General features: G+C 42.1%; 1 protein-coding gene across 1 annotated transcript in view; it reads right to left on the reverse strand.

Annotated features, from left to right (window-relative positions):
- The window catches only part of TENT4B (terminal nucleotidyltransferase 4B), a 52,888-nt gene extending 41,495 nt beyond the window's left edge, over positions 1–11,393 (reverse strand). Inside the window, exon 1 of the mRNA XM_032784066.2 lies at positions 10,787–11,393. Coding sequence (XP_032639957.1) covers positions 10,787–11,289 — 503 coding nt within the window. The 5' untranslated portion in view covers positions 11,290–11,393. The remainder of the gene's footprint in view (positions 1–10,786) is intronic.
- Between the last annotated feature and the right edge of the window lie 1,397 nt (positions 11,394–12,790).

Consider the following 12,790-nt stretch of genomic DNA (forward strand, 5'->3'; position numbering starts at 1 on the left):
ACTTCAACAGCAGTGATGTCTGTGCGCTGCCAGTAGCAATTGTGTGTGGTAAACTGTGGGGACAGAGCTACTCAATGCATAGACTAAGCCTTTCTAGACAAGGACACTGAGTATGCATGCTGTGGGAAAGGTCTGGAAGCTGGGGAAAACCTTAAGAGCTCCAAAATGAACATTGATATGGGGCAGGGCACCACTGTTCTGGCCACATTCCCATGGCAAGTCCCTTGAAGGATCACAGTGGGAAGAGAGAATGTGTGCAGAGACCAGTGGGTCCTGCTTTGGAGTTGTGATCCGTAAGATCCCATGTCTGAGTCCAACAACGAGGATTCCCCTTCCTCTGACCATGGCAGGGCTGATCCAGTCAATGGAGCAATGCCACCAGAAAGGGACCAAGGGTAATGTCTTGGGTGGTGGGAGTGATCAGGTTTCCCTTTGATAGTACTGAGGAGCTTCCTCCTCCTGTGGTACAGGAGGCTGAATTGCAGGCACAAGTGGCAGCAGTCCTGAGGGACCAGATTCCTGTAAGGAAGGATACACCTGCACCAAGAAGGAGAGCAGGATTTTTTCTGCCATAAATACATCCGGGACAACAGGCATCAAGTTGGTCTCTTGCTGTGGTGCTAAAAAAGTTGACAGTGCTGCCTCCAGCACCGGACTTGAACCAGTGCCCCTTGCATAACCTGAGCCAACTGGGCTTTGGCACCAATTTGGAGTAGAGTGCACCTGAAACCTAAGCACTCCTCAACTCCCTCAACCCTCTTATCAGACTTAGAGGGTGGAGACCTTCCCCTGGCCAGTGCCTCTCTGGAAGCTTTTATTTCTTCCTCTCTTCAGGCAAGGGAAAAAACAGTACTGGGATTCCATTAAAGTTGGAGATCACTTCTCACTGAAGCCACAGTACTTGGCATAGAGTCAGACCAGGATGGCTCCAAGAGTGGCTAGAGCATCACCTCCACCAGCTGGAATTTCAGCCTATCCTCTCTACTCTTCTTCGTCCAAGTCCTGAACTCCCTGCCAATCTGGTACTGGCCCTTCATATGTGCTTCCCCCAAGCACTTCAGGCAGTTATTGTGCAGGTCACTCACTGGCATAGACCTGAAGCAAGAAGGCTTGAAACCCAGTGATCAGGGTATACCTTGAATAGAAAACTCCAAAAGAGGAAATCAAATCCAAAAAAAAAAAAAAAATTAATTTAAATTATTTTTATACAGCTAAAACTTACTATCTGAACACTAAAGACCAGACTAACTAACTAACTACACACAGTTCACAAAGATTGAGAGAAGTAACTGTTCTCTTATAGACGAGAGTTCCAACAAAAATCACAGGCAGAAAGAAGGAACAGAGTGAGGCTGAGGATGGCTCTGCCCTTGATAACTGCATGCAGTGGCATGCAGCAGCAGCAGGCCTCCAAGCTGCGCAACAGGTATACCAAGGGAGAAAGTTTCCGATGGTTGTACACAGTGTGCACTGATGTCAAGAGTGGAACGTGCGAGTGCAGTCACTTGAAGAACAGATATTGAAGTCCAAACCACAATCAAAGTAAACATCAAGCCAAGTCAATATGAGGTTTTCTGCATGGACATCTTGAAATACATTAATTCAACAGTCCAAGTCAAAAACCTGGGAAACAATTAGAGAAAAATCCAGCTGTATATCCAGTAATTTTAAGCCTGGCTCAAATATTGACCCAATACTCTATCTGAGCCTTTGCAGTCACCATCATTATTCATCTTAAGACAGTTTTCCCCATTGCATTACGCTGAGCTCAATACTTTAGTAAACTGAAAATGCATGAAGCTTACTAAAAATATCTGACTCCACAAGGATAAAATCATTCTACCAAGAAGGTCCAAGTTCAAGTAAAAACTAAACTGAACAGTTTTCAGAGACAATTTATGTATCAATTTTAGACCAAAACCTTAGAAGGAAAACAAAATTGTTATCCCGATACACATATACAATAACTTGTTGCACACACATCTACAGAGTTCAGAAAGATAGACTGTCTGTTTTGTTTGGAACATCCAAGAAAGCACCAGCTGCTTCTAAAGCCTGCACAAAGGATTAGAAAGTTAGTGACCAGTTTTAAAAAAAGAGACCTTGCCAAAATAAGAGCTTTCCTGTACCAGAGGCATTAGGGCTCACTTGACTGCTCCAAGGGCAATGTCTTGGGTGGTCAGAGTGATCAGTCAACTATGATTAAAGATCCACCCTCAGGCTACATATTGACTAACAACAGGATCAACATCTAGGTTATCAAAAAGTACCTTTTGAGGGTAAAGGCTTCTGCATGACACAGCCAAGCTATATACAACATTTGACTGTAACTACAGATGGGGTAAGTACCAGTATTCCTGTACTGAACCAGAGGAATGCTTCCTAAATTGCTTTCAGTGCTACCTTAAAAGTAGGAGTTTCTCTGCCTCAGTCTAGATTTCTGTCCTGTTCTAAGGTGAGAAGAGTCATGGTATTCTTGGGAAAGATTTCTACTGTAGATTCAAGTTTTAAGATGATTTAAGGTCAAGTTGCTACTCCTGTAAAATTATTTAACTTGAGAAAGGATGCCAAAGCCGCACTCCTGGTCATCAGGATATCCCCCCATCCTCCCAAGGAGAGAGACATTAAACCATGCAGATAAATCAATAAGTCAGAGCAACATGCAGATAAATCAGAAGAAAGCCATTTTCAGGGAGCAGTCCCAGGATATTAGAGAGACTGTTCCATCCTGTATTTAGCTGTGACACTCTGAGTATGTTTCCTAGATCAGATGAAGAGCTCTGTGTAAGCTCGAAAACTTGTCTCTCTCACCAACAGAAGTTGGTCCAAAAGATATTACCTCACTACCTTGTCTCTCTTACATGAGACATGTAATCTAAGATTACAAGACTTTATCTAATTTAAGAAGCCATCATGCATTTAAAATATGCTCTCCGATAATTTTCACATTAAGAACAAGAAAGTGGTGTTGTTATAAATATAATAGAGGGTCTTCATTTTGTTTTCTTACAGCTAAGAGTTCTACATCATGTGCATATATAAACAAAAAGCTAAAACGTTAAAGCCAACTCTACAGCTTTTTGGCACACTAGTTTTGAACATATTTAACTATCCAATGTTGAAAAGTCAAGATTTATTCTGGTTCTGTTAATTAGGAGGATAAGAAGTGTTTAACAACAAGTATGAAATATTACAAAACTGCATGTTTTGGCAGTAAAAAAAAAAAATCATATGTACATCTTCCTAAAATTAAACTAGATGCCTTTAAAAAAAGGCTTCAGTGTTGAACCAGAGAGTCCTGACTTTTACCTTATTATTTCTAAACCAAATAGGAGTTAAATATTACATGATGATGGGTTAAATTCTTTCAGTGGTTTCTTTAAAAAGGAGCAGGTCATTTTAATTTTTAGCAATTAGTATGGCTATTTGTACATTTTAATTTAGCTGCCTGGGCTTGAAATTATATGCCAGGCTTTGAGCTGGACTTTGTCTACATGTGACAAAAACTACATGAAAACTAGGACAAAGATACAGCCCTAACATGACAGTAATAGAAGATTCAGGGTAAAGGGATTTGAGGAATTAAAGTCCTACAACCCCTTTCTGAACCAGACATTGCTATGGAAAGAGTCCACACTTACAAGTCTGAGAAATCACCAAAGTACACAAGAGCGGTGACCTTAAAATACTGCTTAATATGTAAAAGCTTGATTTGAATAAATAACGTAATGCCAGTTGTTTCATTGTTCTTTTAAACTAAGACACCCCCAGGGGACAAAATGCCCAAGTCATGAAAACAGAATAAAAAAGTACGTACTTTTTCCACAAGAACAAAAATAACCCATGGTTTCTTTGCATGTGTAGAAACCTGCAGGCCTCTCAGAGTCCCCTTTAATCATCTACATAAACATGTTGAACATTTTGGCCGCACTGTAAGATTTTTCATGTACTAAAAAACAGTTACATAATATTTACAGTATACTTCAAAAAGGTCTCTCAAAACTGCCTTTGCATTACATTTTGAATTATGCCCCAAAGCATATTTGCTTTAACTCACTTTTTGAAACAGCGGAACCACCACCACATGCCTCTTGAGGTTATGGGCAAAGCTCTGATTCTGACTTCCACAAAATGCAGTTAATAGATCGAGGCCAGATCTACACTATATAAAAAAAAAACAAAAAAAACAAAAAAAAACACTTACATCTGCATAACATCACTGGGGTGTAAAAAATCCACACCTCCGAATGACGTAGTTATACCAACCTAACCCCCAGTGTTAGGTCGTTGAGGTGGATTAACCAGGCCAACAGAAGACGCTCTCCTGTCGGCACAGTAGTATCTTTAGTGAAGTGCTACAACAGCACAGCTGCACTGGTGAAGCTGCGCTGCTGTCTGTGCAGACAAACCCTGAGAAGTCTACACTGTCAAAACAAGCTATAATTCACTTTAATTCCAATAGCAGAGAAGTGACAAAATCAAAAGCGATGGTGGATCTTGTCAGATGTATAAAGGAAAAGGATTTGTGACCCAGACACATTCTTGCTCTTTTCCCTCACTGTCTTTCACTTTTTAATACACATCAGGTTACCAAAAACTGGATGAGGCCTTCCTACAAAGCTCATAAATTATTGTTTGTGAATATTTTCAAACAATTTATTCTTATACAATAAAACATATGGTACATTCAACTGCAACTTTCATATTCTGAAATCAATTTCTCCACCTATTCAGCAAAACAATGCAACTGCTATAAATGTTTTTCTCAAATTCAGTTGCCTCTAAAAATTTACAGGTTTTTAAGTTATTACAATTTTTGTTTACTACTAAAAATGAAGGACTTACAAACCCCTAATATGCAAGCTAATCCAACATCAAACCATGTTTAATCACCAACAACTTTTTAAGTCATCTGGTTAAAAAAAGTTAGTTGCACAAGATATGGAACTGTTTATGATCAATGATGCCATCATAGCCACCTCCCCACTAGACCACTTGTAAGCCCTCTGGTCATCTTTCCTAAAGAAACAATGCACACCTACAAAAACAAACAATAATGAACTTCCAAAATAATCTTCTGAAATCATGGATCATGAGTTATGTAACCAGATGTCCAAAATTCCTTAATCTATGTGGATTTTGGGGTACATCCTTTAGTACAACAGTGATGGGATTATCTAGTTATGAAAGAAATCAGGACGGTCTGAATTCTAATCATGACTTCTTCTATGGTTTAGAGCTATTCCCTTGCGATAGTGTTACTATGGTTCACATTTACACGTCACTCTCCATTTTACCTGACTCCACTTATCATTTAAATTGAAATCCATTAACATTTCCAAACAAAGAACAAATACACCATATAAGGAAGTGGATTAACTCACTGGCCTGTGCACCTAAGAATATTCTCCAGCAACAAAATGTCACATCTCTTCTCTTCCCAGCTTCAATTTTACTTGCTCAAAACAAACAATATATTCAGCATATCAAACATGTTTTTCCCCTTGATCCAGGATCTCCTCATGGATCTCCTCCCAACAGGATTATACACTGCATGTTGTCTGCCTGGGAGTATATATGAGCTTCTCTACTCCATTCTCCTTCCTAGCCTGCTCCCTGTAGGATTACACTCTTTAGGCCATCCATCTGAGAATCATAAACTGGATTATTTGATCCTGGGACACCTCCAGGAGCCTTCTTACACCCTGCAATTCACCACCTCAATTTAGTTACTTGCTGGTTTTCATGAGGACTAAGTGATTTTCAAGATAGTACCTGGTCCCTACCCTCACAGCATCAGCTGAGACCCAACTGAGGAGTCATAGGTGGGGCTAGACCAGCAACACTGCAATACACCACAAACCTCTGCGGCATAAAAGGAAAAAGCCAGCTAAGTGTCCAAAACTTCAGAACTGATAGTGGAAAGCCTGGACAAAGATGTGTCTCGCAAGACATTCTCAAACGTGGCCATTGTTGGGGTTTTATGCATTTTGAATATAAGTGAATTCTGAAGGAGCAGGACAGCTACCGAGGAAGTCCAAATTTCAGCTCACAACCTTCAGTCTTGAGAAACATTACTGAGCAGTGTTTGTAACAGAGCACTATCTTTTTAAGTCTAGCCCAGACACAGAGACCTGCTACTTGTATTTCATCCAGAAGTGTATTTTCAGTCAGTCTAGAGCAGAGCACGGGAATAATATGCTCTAACAGTTCTGCCCAACTCCGACATTTACTTTCTTTGCCTTCGTTCTTATGCCATTGTATTATAACATCAGATACTGAATTAGAAGGATGAGAAGATTCATTTTTGTAAACATTTTACCAGCTCTATTGAACTCCAGTTGTGATAGCAGCCTCTGAAGTTCAGAATGAATTCCATGATTAGTCTAATTCCCTCACCCATTCTTTTGCATCTGAAATGTTGGCTCAGACATTTCAGTTACACTAACAGGAAAACACACTTCTCATATGTTTCAACCTAATTTTTTTTTTAAACGCACTTAACTGTATAAACCAGAAACTCCAGATTTAGCTTGCCTTGATTAGAACTCACTGAAATCTACAAAAGCTCTCTTTAATTTTCTTTATACCTTTTAAAAAAATACATCATTAAGACTACTTTACTGCTATTTTGCCACTATAGCTCAAAACAACACACTGTTCTGCTAAGGGTACTGTGGCAAAGCAAATTCATTTAAGTAGCTCTTGCCAGTATCAAATATATGCCACTAATCTCACACATATATGGATTACAACTTTTCAGATCAGCTTTTTGGTTTTATTCTTTTTAACATCACCATTGGCAAAGTCTGAAAAGCAGGTAAGACATGCAAGCTAAATCTCTGGTGTAAAGCAACTTATAAATTTCGCAGGTCACTTTAATGTCAAGAAATGTATGAGATCAGTTAGGAAATTGCCAAATTAAGGATTCCAGGGCATGAAAAATGGGAATAAAAGAATGTGGCCATGTGATATTTTCTATTCCCTTTATCTTTGATAATATATTATTGTTTGTTAGCAACATATACCATATAACACAGAATGTACACGACTGCTCATTTAACTTGGCAGGAGCAGCATTAACTTTTAGAATTGACTGACTTTTGAATGCTTAATATTTAAGCCTTGATAATGCAAAAAATTGTATGAAGTAACAGTACACTGAAGACACCAAAATAATTTTTGAACCTTAGTACAAATCACAAGTGTATCATTTTAATATTCATTTAAACTCATTACGTATGTAAAACATTTTAACACAAATATGTTTCCCAACCCAAATCCAACATCAAAACAGAAACTCAGATATACCTGAAGGAACACGATGACTGTCTAAGAGATAAATATGTATACCAAAGTACTCCCAATATTTCAACATGCATGTTTAATTTAATTTAATTTAGCCTTCTAAACTGCAGTGATCAATGTTATGTGTCTACCCATACTGTCCTTGAAGGTAAGAACTACAGACCTGATTTTCAGAATGTTGAAATCCTAGATGCATACATGTTAGTATTCACACCTGTACACTCATTTTGGTCATGCAGTTATACATGCAATTGGTGTCACCCCATGAGGAATGTAAATATCACATTACAACTGTGGTAACTGTGTAAGTAAAGGAGTTCTGGAAATCACTCAGATCAAATCTTTCTGAAAATTAAGATTATGTATTCCATAACTTCATACCAAAGAAACTAACACAAAAGTGAAAAAACAGAAACCTTCAACATACATATACTTTTTTATAACATCAAGGTCAGGGCTTTTCTAATTTCATGTCAATAATTTGTGCAATCACGAGCAAATCCAATGGCCTAGCTTTGATCAGATTTATCTTTGCTAAGATAAGAAGCTGTGATTTTTTTTCTATCTTGGAACCCTTTTGTACAAAGTTATTTTTAAGACAGCTTCAACATGGAGCCTGTATACCTCTGACAGCATCTTCTTAAATCCCTGACAGCAACTAAAACACCTTTGATCTAATTAGAATTTAAATTGTAAACCAACTAACTCTCCTAATTCATATAACAAAAAATACAATTTGCACTGAGTTCAAGTTACATTACTTTCATCTGGGGGTTCTGGTGACACTGATTATTCAACTGGAACTCAACTCTCATGACTGATGTCACCCATAAGGCCAAAGTAATAATTTCCTTATATCTCACTGAAGCTCATCCATTGTTTTCTGGATCATCAATGGTGGGAAAAATTACATTGGATTTATAAAGAAAAAAATATTTTTAAAAAAATCCTCCCATCTCAAAGTTAATATATGACAGAACAGAAAATTAGCTCTCTGAGTTTTTTTCCAAAATTGGTTGGACATGTTCTGACCAAGTAATTTAATATTAAAAAAACAATAACAACAACAAAAACAAAACAAAAAAACTGTCCATCCCCTGCTAAAACTATCCAGCACTTAAAACTCTTCACAAAGGTTATGGAAGATTTCATTCCGTAAGGACTGCAGAACTTGAAACAGGATCCCATCACTTACAGTGTAACATTTTAACTAAGTAGCCTAAGATTAGAAGCAGAGGGCAATACAAGAATTGACAGAGTAGGAAGCCTGTGGTTACACAGTTAATATTTTCTGAAGTGACCACAATATTAGGTGCCTAACCTGAGACACTCTGAAATAGCCTTATTTTGAAAAAGCAAACGCTCACCACTTTCTGAAAATCAGGATCCTCTGAGACATTTCAAGATGGGCACACAAAAACAGAGCCACCCAAAAGCACTAGTAATTTCTGAAAATATAGGCCCAACTCAGTGAGCCCCTGGAAGAACCTGAGCTCAACAGCTGGCTGCCCAATGAAAGTGCACCTTGGCCTTAAGAAAGGCCATTCACGTTACATCTAGCACATGAACCATGCAACCAAACCTCACTTTGTGCAAAGAACTGAAGTAAGGATATCGCTGAACTAGCCAAAGACACTCCCCAACTGACATGCTCTTGTCTTGCAACTACAAAGACAACTATCCAAAGTTAGATATTATATTTTGCAACACACAAGCTAAAAAAAAAAAAAAAAAAAAACAATCCCCATCCATCATCATACAATCTCCATCCAGAGATTGTGAATGAAGTAAAAAGCGTCCAAGTGCTTCTCCCCAGATCTCTCACCGTAAGACCACACATATAACATTAGGTGGATCTATGAAAATAGTGTCACCTTCACATAGAAAATGGGAATATGTCAGCAGGTGATGTTTGTTCATCTACCCTTCTCCTCCACATGTTCACCAATCACCAGATGGTGCGGGCTGTGTTAGACATAGTACCAAATATATATACAGCACAGAAGGCAATTTATGCAAGACATCCACATGCACACATACACAGATTTAGAAGAGGTCTATGCAAACCACAACTAACCTCACACGGATATTCCCCTAGATTGTGTGTTTCTGCCTCTCACAGAGGGAAACAGCGTCAGCTGGAGAGCACTGCAGAAACGGCACTCTTATATCTGTACCATCAGACCTCAGAAAATATACTCTCTAGGGAAATGTACTCAGTGTCGGAAGGAAAGGTCTGCAAGTGTACATACATGCAACAGCAGGTTGTTTTCACAGTGTTTCCCCACCACAATGTACGATACATGACAGGTGATGTCTGAGAAAAATGCCTCACCCTTCCCATGTGTATGTGCAGTCACATTGACATTAGGAAGGATTTTTACAAATAAACATATATATACTAAAGCTTCCCCCGCCCCCCATCTCTAAAGTGCTTTGCAGACATTCATTAATTAAACTAAGGGTGAAACCCACAACAGGAGTGCATGTAGTGACAACAGGAGTCATCTGCAAGGCAATTCCTCCCTCCTGCATAGAGGTGTGTCTGCAATATTAGTATTCATACAGACACCTCCCTGGGCATTTCCAGAACTGCACACATTTTGTTGTAACAGATTTTTTTTTTATGTACTCTGAAATTAAATACTATTCCCTGCAAATGTCCACAATCAAATTAGCAGGTTTACATCCACTATGGTTGTTTACCTCACATGAATATGCCTCTGAGCAGTCCTATCCTGCATATATGTCTAAAAGGTAATGCATATATGTCTAAAAGGTAAAAGCAGAAAAGGTGATGACTCCTACTCATTGGTGTATAACACGTTGGCTGTGCAAATATACTCCTCTACTTTTCCTTGTATAATTCTCTCAGATATTTCTAACAAGCCTGTTGCCCTGGCATGTAAGAGAAAACAGGTCAAGAGGAGATGCCTTTGAAATAACTCATCCTTCCCCCAAATGTGAGCCTGCCTCCGGGCAATGACAGCAAGAGAAGATGCCACAGTAGGTAACATGCCTCCCTTCCCTCTCTCATGTGAGTGCACATCTGTACAACAGCAGCAGGGCGCGATGCCTGTGAAAGATGCTCCTGACGTGTGACAGCAGAAGGTGGTTATAGAACAGTGCCCCCCTCCCCCCAATAAATATGGGTGTCTGTGCCATGACAGGAGGAGGGCGTGCATCAGGCCCCACCCCATCCCCACATACGCGTGTCTGTGCAGGGACAGCGGGAGATGGGGTCGGAGCATGCTCTGCTCGCCCTCCCACCCCATGTGCGTCCTGTCAGGGCAAGAAGAGGCGGAACCAGGGGAGGAGATTCCCCCAAAGAGCCGGCCAGCCCCAGCCCCATACGGGTCGCTTCTCCTCGCATGTGCTGTGTTTTCCCCCGCCCGCCTCCTCTCGATGCCCTAGGCCTCTCCCTGCTCCACCAACGCCCGTCCCCCGCTCCCCCTCCCGGCCATGCCGGGGCGCTTACCCCACCACTCCCGGGCTGTAGTTCCTCCCCTTCCAAGGGGTGAGCGGCTGGGCCTGGTCACTGGCGGCCGGCCCGTCCCCGGGGGCGGGGGCCCCGCTCTGCTCGGGGGGCCCCAGGAGGATGGTGTAGTTGAGTCCGAAGGTGCTGGCCTTGTTGTCACGTTTCCTCTTGTTGCCGGCGGCCGAGGCAGAGGCGGCGGGCGGCGCCCCCCGTGCAGGCCGGGCCCAGGCGGTGGGCCCCGGGGGCGGCGGGGCCTGGTGGCGGCTGTGGTTGTGTTGGTTGTTGGCGTTCTCGAGCGGCAGGAAGTCGGGCTGGGGCTCGATCCGGGGGACACGGTACATACCGGGCGGGGAGGCCGGGCCCACCCCGGCGGGAGCGCTCTGCTGCCGCTGCTGCGGGAAGTACAGGTTGCGGACCCCCTGCGTGGTCTCCCAGATCTGCATCCACAGGCGGTTCGAGGGGCCGAGCTGCTCTGGCTGGAACCAGGCGATCCGGGGATCCATCAAACGGGGACCAACCCCGGCTGCCTCCGCTCCCGCTCCGCGCCGGCCGCCGTCGCCAAGACCCTGTCACCGGGTCCCAGCGCTAATGGCGGCTCCTATGGAAAGGCAGCTCTGCGCCTGCCTGCCTGCGCTCCACACAGCCCCGCCCCTCACGGCGGGCGAGCGAGCGAGGCGAGGCGAGGCGGGGCCCACTGGGGCCCCCGGCCGACGGGCCGCGCGTAATAAAGGAGAGGAGGCGGCGGTGGCTGCTCGGGGAGGGGAGCTTCTGAGCCGCGTTATTCTCGGTCCCTCTAGCACATTAACACTCCTGGCTTTCAGCAACCCGGATTATGTCCCCTGCTAGGCGCCCAGACCTCGCTCCCAAACTCTCCCCTCTAGTACCCTTCGCTCTGCCCATCTTCATGCGCCTACCCCAGTCCCCTCCACCCCATTTATCCTCCCATTTCCTCACCTCCCCCACCCCATTCCTCTCACACGGCAAGCGCTACCCCTCCCGCCCCATTCTCCCGGGGCCCCCCGTTCTCCCTCATTGTCGTGTGTTTGAGCCACTCAATATTCAGTCATAAATTAATTACACTATCCTTTGACCTGACGCGAGACAGCGAAATTGTTAGGGCGTTCAGGTGCCAAATCAGATTTCGTGAACAGAAAGCACTCCAGGAAATGTTTCATTGCAGTGAAAGCAGTTATTGTGTCTAATCTTGCAGCGGGATTCGCCCAAGTGGTTCTTTGCACCATGAGGCAACTTGAACAGATGGGGCCACGTGGGCCGACCCAGTCTCAGAATCAAGATCTTTATTTGGTTTTAAATATCTCCCCGCCCTGTGTGCAATAGGGTCTGAAAATGAGAGAGTGAATCCAACTAAAAACGAAGTGGAATTAAATATAAAAAGTAAACAAACTGCATAAATAGTACAAAGAAAATTTGATTACCTTATTAGTAACAGGAGAAGGGTATTTTGTGGTTTTAAATGTTTAAAATAGTTTTTAAAATATTTTTTACTTTCCTATTGTCCAGTCTCATTACTGAGTTATAACCATGTTATGCTTGGTAATACAGGAAGACGTGCTTTGATAGTTATTTCAGTATGTTTTTCCTTTAATTGCTATAATTAATTCCATAAAACATACAGATTGGTGGATTTTTGAAAGCACTATGCTTCTAGTTCATAAAATACTGTAATAAATCTGAACCCAGGGCCAAATGGGACTACACAGCAGCAATGAGGGTGAAATTGAAGTATCTGGCTCTTTCATGGCATGTGAACTATAAACTTCTGAGTCATTGCAGAAGAACACATACAAATTAACCAGTTTATTAGCGATGCAGAATATTACACTGCTAAATTGCAGGCCAGCAGATTCCATAGGCATGTTATTATCAAATGATCCCAACCCTGCAATGAAGTTTACTCCTCACTTAAGCCTTGTAAGTATTACTTCATGGTCCAAACCATGTACACCTCTTCAAAGGCCAAAGTGCACTTTCATTGCGCAGCCA

The sequence above is a fragment of the Chelonoidis abingdonii genome, chromosome 19 (genome assembly GCF_003597395.2).
Source record: "Chelonoidis abingdonii isolate Lonesome George chromosome 19, CheloAbing_2.0, whole genome shotgun sequence".
NCBI classification, from domain to species: Eukaryota; Metazoa; Chordata; order Testudines; family Testudinidae; genus Chelonoidis; species Chelonoidis abingdonii.